The sequence below is a fragment of the Epinephelus fuscoguttatus genome, linkage group LG6 (genome assembly GCF_011397635.1).
Source record: "Epinephelus fuscoguttatus linkage group LG6, E.fuscoguttatus.final_Chr_v1".
Taxonomy (NCBI): Eukaryota; Metazoa; Chordata; class Actinopteri; order Perciformes; family Serranidae; genus Epinephelus; species Epinephelus fuscoguttatus.
The window spans coordinates 43,016,762-43,038,211 of NC_064757.1; the positions used below are offsets into that span (position 1 = coordinate 43,016,762).

General features: G+C 39.0%; 2 protein-coding genes across 2 annotated transcripts; one reads left to right on the forward strand and one right to left on the reverse strand.

Annotated features, from left to right (window-relative positions):
* Window positions 1-528: 528 nt before the first annotated feature.
* On the forward strand, window positions 529-8,435 carry smarcb1a (SWI/SNF related, matrix associated, actin dependent regulator of chromatin, subfamily b, member 1a). The gene is made up of 9 exons (XM_049579607.1): window positions 529-683; window positions 2,472-2,583; window positions 3,107-3,236; window positions 4,071-4,208; window positions 4,566-4,693; window positions 4,803-4,969; window positions 5,073-5,263; window positions 7,337-7,468; window positions 7,968-8,435. Exons 1-9 carry the CDS (start codon window positions 600-602, stop codon window positions 8,005-8,007), a joined length of 1,122 nt encoding a protein of 373 aa, XP_049435564.1. The 5' UTR covers window positions 529-599; the 3' UTR covers window positions 8,008-8,435.
* Window positions 8,436-8,590: 155 nt separating this feature from the next.
* derl3 (derlin 3) lies at window positions 8,591-20,556 on the reverse strand. The gene is made up of 7 exons (XM_049579625.1): window positions 20,434-20,556; window positions 19,718-19,783; window positions 19,556-19,629; window positions 19,362-19,455; window positions 15,406-15,601; window positions 14,665-14,755; window positions 8,591-13,191 (listed from the first exon to the last, which is right to left on the reverse strand). Exons 1-7 carry the CDS (start codon window positions 20,521-20,523, stop codon window positions 13,092-13,094), a joined length of 711 nt encoding a protein of 236 aa, XP_049435582.1. The 5' UTR covers window positions 20,524-20,556; the 3' UTR covers window positions 8,591-13,091.
* Between the last annotated feature and the right edge of the window lie 894 nt (window positions 20,557-21,450).

Genomic DNA, 21,450 nt, shown 5'->3' on the forward strand with positions numbered 1-21,450 from the left:
AATGTAAAACACAAAATAAGATTACTACAAAGAAAAGCCGAAAAGTATGTTAATATATACTAGAAGTGAACCATAAAAAGTAGAATAGAAGATTGTGTACAAAAACCCTGCAACAGTACTTAAAAACGGCTGAGAGGAACCACAAAGTGCAACTTTAAATTTTCCTGCAGAGGATTCCACACATAAGGAACTGTGCATACCCTTGGCACAGACAATAAAAACAATAATTGAAATAATTAGAAGCATATGAAACAAAAACAATAATAGAATAAAAACAGAAGCTGTAAAAAGTTGGTTAATAGCAGCAAAGTGTCAAATTTGTAAAGTAATGACATCAACTATACAGTGTTCAGCAGAATAGTATATACAGTACAGCAATAAAGTACATAATATAAAAGTTTGATATGAGTTTAATATAGTGTAATAAATGGTGATTATAGTAAAACTACCACTGCTAATAATAACCATAATATTTTAAATTGACAGAGTAGCGACTGCTGATGACGTCATGAACTAGTGTAACGTCATCTCTCAGCGTCAGGACGCTCTCGTGGTTCGCGCCTGCGCAGTAGCACCGAGCTTTGTTATTTCATTTCAGTATGGCGCTTAGCAAAACGTTTGGACAAAAACCGGTGAAATTTCAGCTCGAGGAGGATGGAGACTTTTACATGATCGGATCAGAGGTTAGTATTTCACTTATTTCACAAACCCCGTATTCCACAATTCACTTATCTGGCAGAAAAGTGTCGTTTAACTCGGCAGCCGGTCCGCTAGCAGCCAGCTAACCAGCTAACGATGCACGACAGCGCACGAATACTCATTCATTTTTTTGAGGTTTATTGTTCATTTAATTAAAAATAGTCTTAAAAATAAAACACATTTATCTATATGCTGATTTATTGAGATAAAGTTTGACCGTAAAATGTTCGTCCTTCTCCTGAGGTTCACCGGGTTATCTGCGGCCGAGCTAGCTAACGTGAAAGAATTAAGCTAAGCTAGCAAGCTAACGGTGCTAATCCAAAGCAAAGCTGCTTTAATTGGCGTTATGAAGGTTAACTGTACTATATTTATGCAGTATACCATATGTTATATAGTATACGTATATAATTTGTTAGACACATGCCTGTTGAAAACATATTTTTGTTGTTTTACGTATTTTCTTTTTTTTAAATGACTAACGTTACGTGAACACTTGACTTGTAGCCTAACTACCGTTAGGCGTTTTATTTTTGTTATTTTTATCGTCGTTAAACGTTTTATATAATATTTGTATAGTTAAATACACTTATTTTTCACCTACTTGTGTGCATCATAGGCCAGTCGTCTTTTACCCTCAGTTGTTCCGCTTTGTTGTTATTTCTCGTAGCTCTTATGTCTATTTCTATGTAAATTCATTGAGGACAATGCAAACAAAACTGGCGTCAGATTCCCTCAATGTGTACACGTGGTTGGCCATCAGGCTGATTATATCGCTCGTCTCATATTATTTATACATGTCAATAGTACTGCTACTTGCACAATAAACCGGCGTGTATTTTACCAGACTGTCAGTGTCATGAGTTTTAATTATTTTTACAAGAAAGGAATTAAAAGTAACATTGTGTGTTACAGTCAAAACTGACCTGACTCAGTTAAAATCTGGTTTTCAGCAGGTTCCTGTTGTGCAACTAAAACACATTACAATACAAAATAAAAACAGAAACGGTCAACAGAGGCAAAACAACAAAATGTAGGCGGCTACAGAGACAATGCAGAGTAGAGGACTGAAGTGGGGTGAGAAAAATGAGATGTTTTGTGGGATGTAAAAGAGGTTATTGCTCTAATGTACAATGCGATTTCAATCCAGATCTTAGTGTAAGTGTGACAAAATTATCTCTGACCATAGTTTTTTAAATATATGTAGCCAGAGTTACAGAATTTTAATAACTATGAAAGCAGAAACTGTTTTGTATAGGGTCACTAAAATAACAGCTTTATAAACATCTTATCTGAAGACCAGTAGATGCTCAGTGATTAGAAACAGCTTTCAAATAAGGTACACTACCAGTGAAAATATTGAAATCTGCTGTTGTACTGATGTATTTTTTTTCCTTCAATAATGTTTATTTTAGGTGAGATTTAAAGCATAATTTAGACACCAAATCTCTTATTTATTATTGAAATAGTTTTGAATTAAAGAAGAATTAAACATTCTAAACATTAATTAAGTCAATTTCCCATCAGTGTTGAATGACAGGGGAAAAAGTTTTCCAGTCCAGAAAGTGAGTCAAGTCAAGTGAGCCTTGATAATTATTGAACCGTAGTGGTGCAGTTGGGCTCTAAATATTTAATTTGGCTGTGTTCTTAGAGCCCTCTGCAGTCCACTTTGTGATAAGATTGAATAGATTCAAGCTGTGCATCAAGAATCTGCCTTCTTATATCTCGATTCTCTTTTTCTTTCTGTGTGTGTGTGTGTGTGTGTGTGTGTTCAGGTGGGAAACTACCTCCGTATGTTCAGAGGCTCCCTGTATAAAAGATACCCGTCATTATGGAGAAAACTGGCATCAGTAGAAGAACGGAAGAAAATAGTGGAGTCATCACACGGTCAGTAGAGTGCAGTGCTGACACATCTACAGCTGGGTGGGGCTGTAGCAAGCTTTGAGTCCCCATCATTATCTCTGAGCTCTATTGTTTCCTCTAATATTAAAGGCTGTTGTATGTAAAAATTATGGACTACAGACTCTTTCAGTCGCTGTTATTGAATAGAACAAACTAAGTAAGGTCTGTCAATTCATTTATAAGGAGATTGAGTTATTGTTTTAAAAGATTTTACCCCAGAACAATTGAAGGAGCTAATCTCAAAGACAGAAAATAAATAAAATATGACAGTAAACCTCAAGTTAAATGATATTTCTATTTTAAAAGATGACAACATAATGATCTTAAAGAATATCTAAGCACCGCGTGTAAAACCAATTGTAATGTCACTTATGGTTAAATGCATTTATTTAGCGTTAGAAGTTAATTGTGGGGGGAAATTGTGATAAGGAACCACAATTTGACACAGTGATTATCATTTCAGTGGTTGTCGTCTTGTGTTGATTTGACTCTTGTTCTTGTCACTCAGATCACGGTTACACTCAGCTGGCCACCAGTGTGACTCTGCTGAAAGCTTCGGAGGTCGAGGAGATCCTCGAAGGAAACGATGAGAAGTACAAAGCTGTGTCCATCAGCACTGAGCCCCCAGCCTACCTCAGGTAACTCCACTGCAGTCAGTCACCTCTGAAAACACTGTGCAGACAGGGCGTGCTTTTTAGGAGTCTGTAATGTAATATTTGTAATGGTAGTGGAAAATGGTGAGTCTCTAAAATTACATTAATGGGAGTGTTGCTCTGTTTACATGTTGGGATCACATCAGAAGAGGTTTCTCAGGTCATGTGTAGCCTCTAGTGTTTTTTGTTGTTGTTGTTGTTGTTGTTTAATGTACCAAAGTTTATCGTGAGTATTAGTTTTAGTCATTGATCTGATGGTTTATAGGCGTAGACTTCAGGAAGCAGTGTCTGCTGCAGTTTAATACTAACCTAAGTCTTTCTAGGTATAGATGCACATGCATATACATAAGTATGATATTGTTTAATTTGATTTTAATTTAAATATTTGTGTATCTGCTCTGTGTGTGCAACATGAAGAGGCTACAACTGACTTTTCATTCTGCAGCCCTGTGTTTTAAAATGACAAATGAATGTTGTAACCCTTAAATAAAAAGCAGGAAAAAAGATCTGAAAGGCTCTTTTCAGTACAGTATGACTCCGGTTGTTGATTAATACTTGATGCTTGAAACCTAAGATTATTAAGAGTTGTGTGGGACTAATTTGGAAATCAGATACCCTGTAGTAATAATGACACCACCTCTCCCCCTCCTAAATCTTTCCAATCAAAGTAGGATGCAACCTGTGACATTTAAATCTATGTTGGTGAGATGTAAAATGTACTACGTGTCTCACTGGAGTTATTTAAGATGGAATAAAAAAACCGACGCTCTCATTTTGTACAGTTTTCACACATACCCAACTGTGTTGTTCTCTCACCAGGGAACAGAAGGCGAAGAGGAACAGTCAGTGGGTTCCCACGCTGCCCAACAGTTCTCACCACCTGGACGCCGTGCCCTGCTCCACCACCATCAACCGCAGCCGACTGGGCCGTGACAAGAAGAGGACTTTCCCGCTGTGGTGAGCATCAGGAACCTGCACAAATCACTCCCTTTGTTCATTTGGAAAGGGTAACTTTGTTTTTCTTTCCAACCTGGAGCCCTTTTCCCATGTTTTTGTGTCTAAGTGAATAAAGGAGACAACAGTTTTTGAAACTGGTCCTGTATTGAGTGAGACTGTTTCAGCTGACAGCAGCGAAACAGGCTGCAATGTAACATTTTCACAGCACAGTAGAACTTTACATTATGATGTACAACCGGTAGAGCAGACAAAATGCCCCTTTGACGGACGACTGCTATCAAGTGTACAGTAAGAGCAGTGTATAATTTTAGCTGCAATCACTAAGTTTTTTTCCTGTGTGTGTTTTGTCTTTCCCAGCTTTGACGACCACGATCCAGCAGTGATCCACGAGAACGCCACTCAGTCTGAAGTTCTGGTTCCGATCCGTCTGGACATGGAGATCGAGGGACAGAAGCTCAGAGACGCTTTCACCTGGAATATGAACGGTAACGTCCCATCATCACTTTCTCTCAGCTCAGAGAAGTATTGTATTAAAGCAAAGGCTTTTCCATCGATGACCAAAAACAAACTTTCTCCATTTTTTGAAATTTCCAGAGAAGCTGATGACGCCTGAGATGTTTGCTGAGATCCTTTGCGACGACCTAGACCTCAACCCGTTGGCCTTCGTCCCTGCCATCGCCTCCGCCATCAGACAGCAGATCGAGTCTTATCCGACAGACAGCATCCTGGAGGAGCAGACGGACCAGAGGGTCATCATCAAGGTGACGATCTAGATCATACTGAGTATCTTTGAACATCCTCCAGAGTTATACTTGTGGTGCAGACAAGTTTTTGTCTCTTGTTGATTAAATGTTTTGTGTCCAGTTGAACATCCATGTTGGGAACATCTCCCTGGTGGACCAGTTTGAGTGGGACATGTCTGAGAGGGAGAATTCTCCAGAGAAGTTCGCCCTGAAGCTTTGCTCTGAGCTCGGCCTGGGCGGAGAGTTTGTCACCACCATCGCCTACAGCATCCGCGGTCAGCTGAGCTGGCACCAGAGGACGTACGCCTTCAGGTACTGTCTCACCAACACACTGCAAAATGTTTGTTTGAAAGTGTGTTTGTATCCTGGCTGCCGTTTTTTTGTACGGAAGGTATCCAGTACTAGATTCACCAAGCCCATTTCATCCGTCATCTAAGGAGAATTTGAATATTTACAGATCAAAACAATATACAAGTAGAAGTCTGTGCTTCAGATTAGATTGTTTATTAACTGTTTCAGGTTACAGTCGTGTGTCTCTTATCTAAATCGCTGAAGTCAGTCTATATCTTGTTGGAATGTTGTTTACGATAATAATGTAATGATGAAATGATATATTTTGGTGGTTTGAGTTGAAGGTGTGAGAAAGAATAGTATCAGTAACATTGTTAACACTGTGCTACATTACAGAGAAATACAAACCGTACTAATGAACCTTCATTAATATAGGCCTATATTTTATCTCCAAGTGCACGTCACACACTGAGCGAGCCGCCTGTTAATGACGCTGTGGGCTAATGGGCATGTAGCTACTTCCATGTTTCAGATGATACGTCATGTTTGTAGTCGACCAATGAAGATGAGTTTACATATCACCTTGGGTTCGTCCTTCACCTTCTCAAAATGATCCCACACTTTGGATTTCCTGCCCGACATGTTATTAACTAGCCTGTGGAATAACCGCAGGTACCAGCCCTGGAAATTAACCTGACTCCTGTCTGACTGCTGAGCGTGGACACTTCCTGTGTCTGTCCTTTCAAATTAAAGTCCCACATGCTCCAGTCATATAGGTTTGGATTTATTGTGACAAGGCGCAGCTCCTGATAGAGTTTTAGATTTAATAAATGCTGACTAATGACCTTTCTGGTTGACTAATGTTTGGTGGATTGTTAGGAGGCTTTTATGTTGAGTGAGCACTGCGCCATTTGGATTTTTAAAAGTAGCCTTACTGATAAATACGTGAAGAAACCTCAAAGTTGAATTTAAGTAATTTGATGTGGCGGTTGTTGGCAGAACGAGTGTTTGATTGTGTTATTTTGTGTTGATCATTACATCAAATTCCTTAAATATATTGGTGAATATAGCCGTGATGTGAAGGGTTAGAGAAAGAAACAAACATAGAAGGACATATGTCAACATTTTAAACCAGAAAATTAGGAACATACCAGTGAAAACTTAAAATTTTTAGGGAGTTGCAGGAACAAACAGTGTGGAAATTATCTGTTACATCTCTGCTGTTGTATAGCTGTTGCCATGGCGATGTAGCTGTGACCTTTGACCTCTCCTCTATAGACCTTTGGTTCAGAATGCTGGTCCAGCAGCTGAAGCCTGTAGTTGCACTTCTGTTCATGAACCAGCAGATGTCTCTTCCCTGACGTGTTTTGATAAAACATCTAGACTGAAGTTGAACTGAGTCAAACGAAGGTCTTGTTTGGTGTTTGCTGCTCTGACGGTTCCTCTCTGGGTGAAATGTAGCCGACAGTCTGCTGTCTGAGTTTTTGGGTTTTCCAGGATGTGAAGTGATGAAATATTTCAAGACCCAGACAGCAGCAGTGACCTCTGTCACGGTTGGATGTCTGGTGTGGAAGAAATGTTTTGATTTCCTGCATATTTCATGACAGGGAATAATGGTTTGTAATGTGTTTTCATTACTAACAGTGAGCCGCCCGGAGACAATATTTTTACCTTTTCTTCTCATGCTTGTTTTCATATTTTCTTTGTTTCCATTGAATCCTTAAGTTTCCTCAAATATCAGCAAAGATTAATTTGGTTTTCTTTCATCCTGTCCTTTTGTCATCTGTATTCACGCTGCTCATCCAGGCCGTCAAAAATAATGTTTTAGCTCCATGTCATAATGTTTAGTTATGGTAACAGAAACAATGTCTTTGAAGCTTCAGATTCAATTTAGCATGTTTCAGAATCTGCAGCTTCAGGGGGAGAAGTGACTCCACTTTTCACATTAATAATCAAACATCTGATCTGAGTCACATGAAAAGAAAAATCACAGCTGAACCTGCAGCTGCAGATGGAAACCAGCCAGCTAGGTTTACGTTACTGCAGCACTCGGTGTAACAAAGTGTATTTGTTCTTGTTGGTGGTGTTTTGCAGTGAGAACCCGCTGCCCACGGTGGAGATAGCCATTAGAAACACAGGCGATGCCGACCAGTGGTGCCCCCTGCTGGAGACGCTGACAGATGCAGAGATGGAGAAGAAGATCAGAGATCAGGACAGAAACACAAGGTGAGTGTCAGCCGGGTGTTTGATGGACCGCCACAATGGAGCCAGCTGCTACTAGCAGTCGGCTGTTTACGTTTTTATGTTGCCTTCCAGTCCGGGTCTGTCTTCAATATAAGATTGTCTTTTATCTTATTGTGACTTCTTACCTGGTTAGATAAAGGTTAATAAAATAAAATTAAAAACAAGGTACTGCTGCAGCACCTTCATTGGTTTTATTATGACAAAAATGTTCAGCTAATAAATGAGTCTAGTGGATGATTATTTTAATTACACAGTGAGCTTTAGACATTTTAGATTAATTTGATTCTTTTCTTCATGAATCAATTAATTATTTGGTCTTCGGTCCAAAGATATTCAGTTTACCATCATAGAATAGCAAGGACACCAGAAAGAAGAGATGAATTCCTTCTCACAATAAATGACTCAAAATGATTTATCAGTGATCAAAAAAAGTTGTTTGGTAAGTGTGGTTGTTGACGCTCTGCTCCCGTTCTCTCCGTAGGCGAATGAGGCGACTGGCGAACACAGCGCCTGCATGGTAGAAGCAGCAGCACCAGCGCCCCCTACAGGAACGGTGCCCGACTTGATTGAGGTATGACGCTGACACGGTTCGCAACATCAGCAACAACGATGTCCCTCCATCGCGTGCTGGATGTCTTTTTCTGCTCGACCGGGTTCTCAGTCAGTTCCCCGTTCACCATTTCATTTTTTTTATTTTTATTATTAATGTTAATATTACGTTCTGTTTGGAGAAGCTCCCCCCGGTAGAAAATTCTTCATGTTTGCCTCCTGACCCTTCGGCGTGGAGAAGCTGCTCTCTCACTTTGACCACTGACTCTTTACCCGACCACAGAGGGAGAAAAAAAAACACACAGCCAGTCTCAGATAATATATTGTTATGTTGTATTTGTTGTCTTTTTGTACATTTTAATAATTCTTACAAAATAAAAAAAAGTGAAAGAGCTCGTCACGTTATTTTGTGCATCATTTAAAAGGTATGTCTGCCACAAAACATTAAGTTTACTGATATTAAGTACTTGTATGGGTGGTGCAGTGGTGCAGGAGGTGCTCTGGTTTTCTATTGATTGTTTTTATTTTTATCTTGTTGATCTGTAAGAGTGCAGTACTGAAATTTTATTGATAGCTTACATAATTATCAGCGTCTTAACAAGCTGTACAATGTGATATATGTGTAAAACTACAGTTGGCAACCAATGAAAATAACTTCATGTCATATTTGTCACTAATAACTCTCACTATATCTGAAAGAAGCAGATGAAGACAAATAATCTGTGGAAAAAATCATGTCGTTCCTCCCTTCCTGCTGCCACAGTCGCTAAACCTGTCTACAGGTCCTCAAAGTCTTAAATTGTCTTGAATTTAATGTTACAACAATAAGGCCTTAAAAATCATTAAATAGTCTTAAATTTGAGTTTGTGAGGTCTTAACTACCACAAACATTTTATCTTATTTCATTTATCCAGTTTTTAATTTCTTTTAGTGAAAACTGTGAAGCCTTTCTAATGTTACAAATCTTCAAAAAACTATACTGTCGTTTACTTCATACTTGCACTGACCTGTTGGCAAAATGTAGATTGACTAAACTCTAATAACCATATTCCTACTTAACACTTCCCTCTGCATAAGACCACATATGTACTACTTACCTGCAGTGCTTACCTGTGATACTTAAAGGAAATGACCACTTTAGAATGAAAATACCAACATGGCAACTCGCGAGACTCGAGAACAAGAACGTCTCTGAACGTTCTCGAGTCTCGCGAGTTGCCATGTAAACACAGCACACCTGCAGGGCAGGCTAACTGACCATGGTGAGAAATGATGCTATGAAAGTGCAGTAAATTACGTCTTTTCAAGTCAAATTTGCATGCCGCGGCTTCAGGGCACTTGGATTACAACGGTCGAGGCGTTCTGACGTTTTTGAAATGCATTAGCGGAGTTTTATTACATTTTCAAAATGTGTGTTCTGTGCACTTCAAGTGTAGCTGTTATTCCGACTAGCTGCTATCCTCTGATACCCCGAGCGAGTTTTGTGGATTAAAAAACTACACTGGACTTCTTGTCGGCATGAGGGTCACTAAGTACTGTCTGTGTTTTCATTCTGAAGTGGTCATTTCCTTTAAGTAAGTTAAACATGATTTGTCCGAAAATCTGTCCTAAATTTGGTTAAAAGGTCTCTTGCACTGGTCTTAAAAAAACATTAAAGTGTCTGATTCATGTTGACACACTGATTAGACCAGCGCGGTCAGCATCAACCAGTCAGACCAGAGTCTGTAATGCAGCTGTCAGTCGCATCAATCGCTCCGTGAACTGCGGTCAAACTGTCAAACTAGGCAGCACTGATCAAATATGAATCAAGATTTTTGAATTGCGTTGTCTATCTCTTGCCTCAGATGTTTTCAGAAACATGTTTGAGTGTACAGTGCACACAGGTTAGTTTATACATCTGGCCCCTGGACTCTCATAAACATCAGTAGCCTCATAAAAAAAAAAAAAACTTTTATTTTCTTGTGTTAACAGGTTAATTATCCTGTCAAAAAGTGCCAAAATAATTTACTAGTGTTCTCAAGATAATGGCATTAAAAAAAAAATTGCAAGCATGGCCACTCTCTGCTTCCGTGCATCGCAAATAAAATGTTTTAGTTTAATTTGTAGAGAATCTTTGCAGTTTAGATCACATTGATCAGCAAAATTGCAATTAGATATTTGCCTTCAATCTTTGACCCCTACTTTAATTTCAAAATCCCAAACCAGACTGATTCACTTGACCTCTGTTTACAAAGTTTTTCACTCAGAATCTGTGAGCACCAACAAACATCCTACAAAGCACATTCAACACTGAATGAAAGAAGCAAAAACAGCTGGACACATCTTCAAACTCTAATTTCTGACCACAGTTTGGCTCCTCTAGTGTCGACACGACCAGATGTATAAATGTGGTATTTGAACGTTGCTGAGGAAGAACTGACTAACAGGACTAAACATTTTAACTCCCGTCCTCTGCTGTTGTGTCACCGCTGCTGGTTCACAGAACTGCCGACGGCCTGAAATCCCATCAGCCCCGTCTGCACACTCTGCACTTTCACCCGCTGCCTTTGTGGGTCAAACACTGAGAGGGACAAAATGGAAATTGCTTAGCACAACAACACGCAAACAAGTCACTGTGGGACCTCCAACAACAGAACACATACTTCATCCTCCCTCATAACAGAACTGTTGTGTTATGAGTCTTAGCTGAGGTCAGACTGACGAGGGTCAACGTCAAGAAACAAGTCTGTTTGCACAGATTCAACCAGGGTTTTTTTTCTTGTCGGGGGAAACCTTCTTTACAATAAAACACTATGGGAAGGAAAATTAAGTGTAGGGAAGTTCTGACATACAAAGTGGCCTTAAAATGAAGAATGTATGAACCCACTGAAACCTGGAGCGACATCTCTTTTCTTGTGCTGCTTTCAGATGCAGATTGGTGTGATTTCTTGTCCTACAAAGTGCCAAAAAGCAACAAAAAAAACAACCAATATATTTAGAAAATTATTTTGGGAAAAAAGAAAAAAGCTGGGAAAATTTAAATTATGTTGCAGAATCATTTCCTTGTTTGTTTGTCTCCTTCAAACAGCTGAATTTATTCAAGTTTACTGCCAAAAACAACATAATATTTGAACACATCATGAGAACGTTATAATTCACCTTCGTGTAATACTCATTTTTACTGTATTGATCTTGAACGCATCACAGTATAACTCAACACAACCTCCTTCAGCAGGTAGGTCTGGTCATCAGCTTAAGTCTCAATAGGGTGCGTCCCCTGGCACGACGATGGTGAGTTATTGTGTCCTTTCATCCTGAGGACGTCCCAGGGAAGATGTTTTCTGACATTTTCTGTTGACTTCGGGACAACAGGATGCTGTTAGTGTGGAGCCCTGCTTTTTAGCCTGCGCAAACTAAATGTGACGCAACAGAAAAACACCAGGGAGTGTCATGTTAGTTGCCAATAGGCCGATAGCAGTCAACAAGGCAAATATCGGCCGATACTGTAGTGATGGGCAAAGCAGTTCTTTACATGTTACTGAATCACTAGAATCAGGTCATTAAAAAGATTTGTTCAAAAGATTCGTTCACTGAATCGTTCAGCGCTTGGCGGGAGGAGCCCTGACTGTGTACTGAGTAGTCCGACTCACTGAACTGATACACGTCTGAGCTGCTGCTGCGTCTGCCCTGCACTGGTGAGTCTCAGTATTGGCCAGCCTAATGTTTTAAGTTGGTTTATCTGGAAACTAAGTCTGTTAAAACAATAGGGAGGTGTGTGATTGTGTTCATGTGGCTTGACTCCTGGCTACATTAGCCGTTAGCTTGGAGAAAACGGTCCCTGTGAAAGTGTATCGCTGAGAAGAAATTAGTTGAATCACTCAGGGATAGGGGTTACATCGTTCACTGAGTGATTTGTTCACTGAATGATTCGTCACACGGTAGGCAGTCCCTCCTGCACCCTGGTTGCCTTGCCACTTGCGAGTCATTCATCGTTTGCACGGACTGAATCGGCAGTTCCACTCCGGGCCCGCACGCTCGCTGCTGAGCTCAGCTGAACTGAGAAATGAACGAATCAGTTCCGGAAGTGATTCAGTTCAGTACGTTCACTCAACAGATTTGTTCTTTTGAACGATTCGTTCAAAAGAACGACACAACACTACGATACTGATGTTTAGCTGATAAATCGGTGCATCCCTAATTCAAGCTACAGCTAAGACAGCCCTTAACAAACTCTGACAGTGTTGGTTTACATCAAGAGACACACTCGACACAGAAGAGAAGGAACAGAGTAACTTTTAAAGAACGTAGCTCTGGAATGGTACAACATTATTTCACACGCTTTGCAGTTTCTTTTGTGAGTGTTCTCTCTAATCCTAATTTGAAACTCGGTGAAGGATGAGCATAGGACCCTGGGAACATTGGGGTGACCCTGTCTGTTTTTACCTGACCCCTGAGATAGTGAACGCTCAAACAGGGCAGTAAGTGGACCTTCAGAGGTGCTCTGTAGTGTTTTGTTGTAAACAAACAAGGTGTCTGTTTACAATCAGAGCTCATTTTGTGTATCCTGGAGGTCTCACAAACATGTTGAGTGCATTTCCTTCATCACAAAACACTTGCAAAGCTCATTTGGAAAACATCTGAAATCCTGTTGTGGTAACATCCATGTTTACTTGTGAGCAGTCTCTTCTTTCGTCACCCGCATGCTCGTGTACGTTACAAACAAAACAGGGACCCACTTATGAAAACATCGCTCTGTTGAGTCGTGGTCAGATACGCCACAGGTTGTCTTGAGGTTTGTTTTGCTTCGATTTCCAAGACATAGAAACTGAGTCCTTTGTCCTTTTTATCGCCTGAATGCGTTTTGGGGTCAGTTCTGGTTACTTGTTGAAATTATGCTTCTTTGTCCCAAAGATCCTGCAGCACAGTCTTCTGCTGAGACTTTTTGTGCCACCTCTGTGCTGCTGTCTTCTTATTTAGACAAAAGATACTCCAAAATGCTTTGGTATTTTTGGTTAAAAAAAAGTGTCCTCTGCAGGGACTCAGGGCTCCACAGATCCTCATCTTGGTCTCAGTGCTGTTAGTTGTTCTGCTCCTCGTTCTGCTGTAGATCTTCACCCTGCTGCTCCTCTCGGAGGGGACGGTAATCTGGGTCCTCCGGCCGGTCGAACATTGCTCGCCTGTGAGGAGAGAACAAAAAAAATCTCTTGGCATTTCTTTAATAAGACAAAGACACTGATTTTCTTTTTACTTAATAACTGTATCTGGGTGCTGTAAGTACAACTGAACACCTGTTCTGACTGAACCCTGCAACACCTCCAGAGACCTCTTTCACCAAATCTGCAGCACATTTTGCCCTTGTGTGTCCACTTTGACACGTTCCTCTGATCAGAAAAAATGCCACACTTATTTTGAGAATATAAACACAATTTTATATTATGCAAAGCCATATCAGATCTAAACCAGAAGTGTTTTATGTTGTCTTACCACAACCAACCAATAATAATGCCAAAAAAAACTTGCATACATTTTTGTTTAAATCTGTAAATGTCTGAAACACACTTCCTAGTTGAAGAGATTAACCTAAACTAAATATCCAAAGCATTTGATGCCATAATAGTACATCACAGTTTTTAATTCTCAGTGGTTCAGGTCATAGTTTGTATAAAGTAATAGTCGTAGCCACTGTGATGTCACACATTGGTTTGTGGACTCCTGATTAAAAGCCTCAAGTTTGGCATTTTGGCCGTTGCCATCTTGGAGTCAGAAGTGACCATCTGTGCGTTCCAATACCCACACTATACTGTATAGTATGCCAGAAAAAGTTGCCATGCCAGAACAGCGCATTCACGTAGCTGATAGCCAGTCGAATAGTAATTACAGGAGTATTGATTAAGAAAACAAAATAATCATAAATATTACAAACAACAAATATATGTTAGAATCTACAATCTATGCAGTTATAACTTTAAAGTTAAACTACACACATTGCAAACAGCAGATCTCTCAGGGTTGATCTCTGTCTCTGACAAATTGGGTGAGTGGTGTTTGTTTTATCTCCAAGGTAACGGATATAAAAGCAAGATGGCCAAAGTTCAGGGTGTAAAGGTATGAGACAGTCGAGCGTCCTGACTGTGTGCATGCTGCTTGCAACAGTATGTACTTTTTAAAGGCAGCTGCAGCACCGACTAGGAGTAAAAAGAAAAAATTATGCGATTCAGACCGCAACTCATATTTGGTTGAGAGGGTTGTGCTAACCATAACACTAGCTGCTAGCTATGGTTACCTGTAAAACGTTAATGCTATTCTTCCTAAATGAAAAATAAGCTTAAAACCATTGAAACAAAATGTCATTGTCAACAAAATCTCATTCATGCTACTCTGAGAACTGGGGTTACACAAGTAACCTAATTTTTTTTTCTGCTGCAAAATCAGGCATTGCAACATGGAGGTCTTTGGGGATTGACTCTGTTTTGGAGCCAGCCTCAAGTGGACATTAGAGGATCTGCAGTTTTTGTCACTTCCATGTTCGCTTCATTTTTCAGCCCCTGAGGCTGCTGCTTGGTTCAGACTGAGGTCCAGTATTTCTGCTAGTCGTCTCGTTCCAAATGTATCAAAGTTAAAAACACATTACGATAAATTCTGGTTCTTACAGAAGCTCTGGCGTCATCAGCAGCTTCCTTCCTCCCGGCTGGTTTGGAAACACGTCCTCCAGGAAGTAGTACATGTGACCCACACTGATGCCTGAGGGAAAACACATCAGTGAGACACACTGGTGCTTTTCTAACAAACTTTGAGTTGTTCTCAGGATCCATTTTGAAGTGCTAAGAGTCTATTAATACAACTTTGGCCTCCTGCAATTTGATGATTTAAGGAGTTTATGTTGCAGGTTTCATGTCTTTTCTTAAAGGAATTCATGAAGTGAAACTGCAGCTGTAACTGAACTCACAGTGAATTCACCTTCGCTCTCTTCAAACACACTACCAGTTGAGGCAGTGGCTCAGGTGTTCAGCGAGGTAAAATTACTGTTTTTGTCAGTGGAGTCTGGCTTTGAGGACTGGATAGATATTTTACTTTCAGCTCAGTTCCCAGTCAGAGAGGGTTGTCTGTTTGGGAAGTTCTGAGCATATGACTGGATAAATGAGACCTGGATTATACTATTATATATAGTTGTGTGAGAGTTTGTAAACAGATGTTTTGACATAGATTTACTATGACTTCAGTTCATCAATAATTTTCTCCATCCACAAATTCAGCGTAACACAGGGTGAGTAACTGATAAACAACTGATCATTTGGGGGGTGAAGTGTTCCTTTAGTTTCACTGTGCAGCCTTCCTGAACTCTACTTACAGGCTACATCAGATATGTGGTGTTTGGTGAATTGTTCTCAAACCTAGGAGGTCGACCATGATGGAGTTTCCAAGCAGCAGCGAGAATCCCATGAGCACCCAGGGCAGGAACGGAGCCTGGAAGTTCAGGAGGCCGAAGAAGTTCATGCGTACGAGCGGATGTCTTCTACTCCACACGTACACCAGCATGATGATGAAGGCCTGACCCAGGAAGAAGATGTTGGCGAACAGACCGAACAGCTGCAGGTTTCAGGTTAAATACAACTCATCACTTGGTCTGTTATTATGAAATCAACATGTGAGAGCTTCTGTTGTAGAGAGATTAAAGTTTTAGTTTAACAAACGTTTTTCAAAGAAAATAACCTCATTGCTGAGTCAGACCTGAGCTGGTGCAGCGGCAGCTAGCTAGAACATTATAGAAGAAACTCTGGTCAGAATAAACTGGCAAATAAAATATTTGTGTGTATATATGGAAGCCCATTTCTGCCAGGAAAAGGGTAAAAAATGAAATGGCAAGTAAAAAAAAAAGACTTCTTTTCTCAATATTTCGACCTACTAAATTTATATCATGAGACGATTAGTACAAAGGTTAACTTATTAAAATTAAGACATTATTTCATTGTTTTACTCATTAAACGTGATAAGAGGATGAAGTACAGAGAAATTAAGAGTAAAACACAATAATATTAATAACTTAAGTGAAAAAAGTACAAAATATTTAGGAATAAATAATAATAAAAAATACAATTAATGAAATTAATAAATAAAAATTAAATTAATAAAAATGTTACCATAGTTTTTATCTTGTTTTCCTCATTAAAAGGTGATAAGAAGATAAAATACAGAGAAAATAAGGTTAAAATAAAATAATGATAATAGCAACTAAACTAGAATAAAGTACAAAATGATAAAAACTACAGAAAAAAATAAACTAATACTTTTTATCAGTAGATTAAAAATGCTGACTTAAAGCTGGACTTCAATACTGACTTATTATGGTTTATTTAGTCAGAACATTTAAAAATGTTAAATCAAAATTTGGATTTAACTTTACTAAGGCAAAATTAAGACATTTTAAGTCAAACATTCAATATATTTTTTGTAGTGCTGTCAAAATAATGCGTTAATTTTTATTAGAAAAAAATAACACGTTAACAAAATTAACACTGATGAATCACGTTCGGTGGTGCCCTTTGACCTGGTGCATCATTTAAGGCCACAGTGGCTTTGTCAAATGAAGGAGGCAGATAAGACGACTGCTCGGCCCTGTTGATAGGAGCATCGCTCTCTGCAATTTCTGCAGCAAGGAATTATCATACCATCGGAGAACTTCAAGCCTGAACTATCACCTCAACACAAAGCATTTAGCAGTGAACCCAAAGGTCTCTGATGCTAATGCTAGCTGCCAGTTACATCAAGCCACACTTGACCAGGCGTTCAGACGCAAATTGAATCAGTTTAAGTTTGCTTGACAGCCCTAATTTTTGACTTATTATTATAATTCTTAGTAGAAAACTCTTTTGGCATGTGTATATTTTGAATTCACACCTTACTGTTAATTTGTTTTTGGTTTGTTTTGCACCATTTAGACAATCTTTATTGTTTGTATTTTGTTTTTATTTGCACTCTTTTTCATGTTGTACTGCAACTACTGCACAACTTTTTTCCCCCTCTGGTTAAACTAAGTTTTGTCTTGTCTTGAATTTTACATATCTCATAATTATGACTCATAATGTTGACACTTTTAATTTAAGATTTCGTAATTCTGACTGGCCGATTTTACCATTTACAAATTTTAATCATTCTTTTTCAGGCAGAAATGGGCTTTCATACACGTGCTGCATTTTGTTGATTTCTGCCTCCGTACATGTGACATGACAAACCACCAATATGTAAAGTACTGGACATTAATCACTCAGTACTTGATGACATGCAGTTCTCATAAATGTGAGTATTTTGTTAGACTAAAGACCCAAAACTTAAACATTTTTACAAGTTTTTTTTCCTCTAGTATCAGCAGACATTTTGTCAGACCTTAATGTTTACAGGATGCTCAGCCCCTCACAATAAAAGCCAACTTGTGCATGTTCCTGTCCTGATAACACACTGTACTCCCCTGATATTACAGCCGTATTAGACCTGCGTGTAAAACTGTCCATGAAACATCACACGGCTCCAGACAAACCTCATAAACCTGCACATTGACCGTTTCACAGCAGCCCAGAGGGACATCTGTGGAGAGCAGACCCAGGACTGTATCATTAACCTGGAATGTGAACAAGAGCTTCTGGCAACAAGCTGCTGAGCATCACCACAAAGAGACAGGCTGCATGTACAGTAGCTGGTTTTACATGTTGTCAGCCTGTAGGCGTCCTAATTTAAGCATCGAATTAAAATAGTGCTCCCCAGGAGAAAAGCACCCTACTAATGAGATGTTTATCAGCCTGCCTTTCACCGGACCGACTGACAGCTCAGACTAATCATGTTTCCCCCTTAAAGGGTCAGTTCACCCAAATTTAAAAAGCATATTTTAGCGCGCACTCTGGACACTCTGTGGAGACGGAGCAGCAGAGCGCCGAGCGGAGTGAATGTGTGATTAACTTTGGACGTTGGTTCATTCATGTAGAAATATAACGCTGCGTTTCTTCCACCAACAGGGCTCTCATTTTAGTGTAGAGCGTCAGACTGAATTTACCAACGCACCATGTCAGGTCACTCACTCTCCGGGACCACCAGTGTTACTTGAATAAGTAAACACTGACCAACGGGACCAGACTGGCCGACCCGTATGCTCTCACTCAGTGGATGGATGATGTCACAGGAAGCCAATCTTACAAAGGAGGAGCACACTTGTTTGTTTTGCTATGGAAGCTAACGTTAGCTAATGTGCTAAAAAGTTAGCGTTGCAGAGAAATCCAATCTTCCTCTTAATCCCTCCCCAGTTTCTGATGAGGTGGACATGATAACCCTTAATACACATAACCTTATTCATCCCTACAACAGGAAATACTTTTCCCTAACCTGATATGAAGTGTGCGCTGCACATGTGAGCATTTTTGATGATGGCCTCCGTCCAGTCCTTTGGTCTTATCACATTTAACCATCTTTGTTTTTGTTGACGGGCAGTGGCGGCTGGTTTTGAGCCATGACTCCTTCTATTCTGGCTCCCAATAACACAACAAGACAAACACATTTTAACACTCCTATGGAGCCTACAGCCCTGTGGGGGAGAGGCAGGTTTTGCCTCCAGCTAACAAACTAACGTCATTGTGACGTCGGCCCTCAAAGGGTCTATTGGTTCCATTTTTAGTATGGCTCCTGCGTACTGTTTTATAAATGAGACCCCAAGTGATTAAAACTGGTAAAAACACTGATTAAAACAGTTTACGTTACAAATCAGTGTTTCTGCAAGGTGTGCTCACGCTTTTTCCCTGGTAACTTAAGATCCAGACGTTCAGGACGTTTTATCAGGAGAGGTCTTTTCCCCTCACAACATCGTCATCTCGGAATAAGAATTATATTCAGATCATGGATGTATAAAGAGAACTGGATACAGTATCGGAGGGGGGGCTCTTTTCAATCGTACTAAATTTGCTCAGTGGCGCATGAAGCCAAAAAAGTTCAACTGCTGCATATAAAATTACCCAGATCCTCCGCATCATTGGGCTCAAAGAGCAGTTGCACAAGAAACTTCACTGGCTGAGCGGCTAACTTCCAATTTAGCCTTCTGCTAACTTGAACTGACATAAAAATAGTCCCTCTAGGATTTTGCAGACTGTCTTGCCAAATATCACGGTAGCTTTGCTCCTCAGTGCCTGATCTACATTCAGAGCGGGTCCTCCTCCACGGAGTCCGCCATGTTGTTTCTACACTAGCCCAGATGGACAAACCAAACACTTCCTCTAAATTAGGGTATTCGCATTTTTGCGTCGGCCGCGCTTGGCACACCGGAGAATTTTTAGTTGGTCGCCACTGACCCGCTAAACGTGTGAAAGGATACAGTCATCACGATTCCTCCAAACAGGAACATGAAAACAAAATCCGCCGTCCTTCCTCGGAAACATCCTTCCTCCAGCATCCGACAGTATCGATAACTTCTCTTAGTCAAGGACTCTGCTGCATAAATGTATTATTAGACTCTATAGGAGTGTTTTGATAAATAATCTGAGACATTACGTTTTTGTTAAAAGATACAGAAAGATGATGTTGAACAGGAAACTGAATCCAAGAGAACCAAAGAAGAGGAAGCTGGTTATCAGGCGCCATATCTGAGATACAGGGAGAATACAGGGTGTTAATATCATCACATACCACATTGACCTGTTTTAAATGTATTAAATGGTTAATAAATGTTACCTGATATCTTCTGATGATGAGGTCTGGGTTAAAGTAGAGCTGGAAGGGCGTGATGACCTCAAGTTGCTTAAAAAAATAACACAGAGCTTAAGATAAATCAGCAAGTTGGGTATCAAGACATTAATGGATTATTTATAAAATATTTGAAGTAAGAATATAAAACAAACAAACAATAGGCAATGAAACAGCAAAGTTTATAAAAGCAGCATTAAAAGAAGAAAGAAAAAACTAAATTATATTTACAAAGGAAGGTGCACAAATACATACATAAAAATCTGTGCAATAGAGTTAAAACTTAATTAGTTTTATAACATTATTATAATTCGAAGTACTTTTTTATACAAACACCCAAACATCTCAGAGAGTTTTATAACATTTTACAACAGTTTAACATGTTGTATTGATTAAAAAGCTCCAAACACTCAACCAGTCAAGACACTGAATCTATTTCAAATGTTTTCATCTGCAAGTTTTTGGTCAATTTTGCCTTGTCTACTTTGGAGACACATTTATTTATACCTAAAAAAGTAAAGACTGTCTGCAGCTCAGTGTCCCATCAAATAAAAATGATCAGAAATCATCATAATTCAGCTCATGAGGAGAGGTTTGATAATTGAGACAAAAAAGTAAAAAATGAATGAAATAAATGATTGTTTTCTGGAGATCAGAGTTTAAACTCTTGTTGTTGTTTGTTGTTGTTTGTTGTTGTTTCTTACCACAGCAGCGGTGGTGAGGACGCAGGCGGTGGTGTAGGCTCGGGTCACCACTGGGATCTGAAAATACTCCTGAGTGAAGCTGTGAGCCATCCCTGCTGCTGCTGCTGCTGCCTCACTGTCAGCCATCATTTACTCACTGAATGAACAGCACAGGCCCCGCCCCCTCTCACTGCAGCAGCCAATCAGAGTCAACCATCAATTAACACCATCCACACCACACACTGTAAGCTCTTAACACATTATAGTCACCTTGAAGGCAGCAAGTTATAATGCAGAGGCAGAAATGTGATTTATAAGTTACTTTCTTTTTTCTGACATCTCCACATTTAATTCCAATGTTATATCCTATTTTTACTTTTATTTATTTTATTTTTATTTTTATTTTCATTTTTACAGTCCATGGGAATATCCTTTTTTTATTATTATTATTATTTTTATACAAACATTTTAATTTTCCCTTGGGGGGAAAAGTCCGTAAATTCAGTAAAATTTAGTGTGTTAAATGAGTTGTATTTAAAAATTAAAATTAAATTAATAAAATAAAACAAAATAAAATGAAATAAAAAAAGTTTCAGTTACATGAATAATGAGATGTGCTGTGTTAATAATTGCACAACAAAAATGTAGATGAAAAATATACATTTATATATTTATACATTTATTTTTTTAATTAATTTAATAAATTATTATATTGAGACTTTTTGTTTACAAAATTATCAATTTTTAGAAATTACTCAAAATTCAAAGCTCATTAAGTTCATAAACATAAAACCATTTATATTAACATCTTTTTGTTAAATCAACGATGATTCAGTTTAAAAAAAATATGTATTTTTGCAAAACATTTTTTTTTAAGATGTACACGACATTATTTTGTAAAAGAAAACATTGTTTTTTCCGCCATATTGTAAATGAGCTTTATAGCGAAGTACTTGAAATACAGCTAATTTCTAACGCTAATATGCAATAAATATGATAATTTTAAACAAAAAAAACCAATTGACATTTATTAATAAT

Coding starts and splice junctions, on each gene's coding strand:
- smarcb1a (XM_049579607.1), top strand. CDS start 600: ATGGCGCTTAGCAAAACGTTTGGACAAAAACCGGTGAAATTTCAGCTC. Junction 4,970..5,072: donor ACCAGAGGGTCATCATCAAG/GTGACGATCTAG, acceptor TTTTGTGTCCAG/TTGAACATCCATGTTGGGAA. Junction 7,469..7,967: donor GATCAGGACAGAAACACAAG/GTGAGTGTCAGC, acceptor TTCTCTCCGTAG/GCGAATGAGGCGACTGGCGA.
- derl3 (XM_049579625.1), bottom strand. CDS start 20,523: ATGGCTCACAGCTTCACTCAGGAGTATTTTCAGATCCCAGTGGTGACC. Junction 19,784..20,433: donor TCCTCACCACCGCTGCTGTG/GTAAGAAACAAC, acceptor TATTTTTTTAAG/CAACTTGAGGTCATCACGCC. Junction 19,456..19,555: donor CTGTTCAACATCATCTTTCT/GTATCTTTTAAC, acceptor GACTAAGAGAAG/TTATCGATACTGTCGGATGC.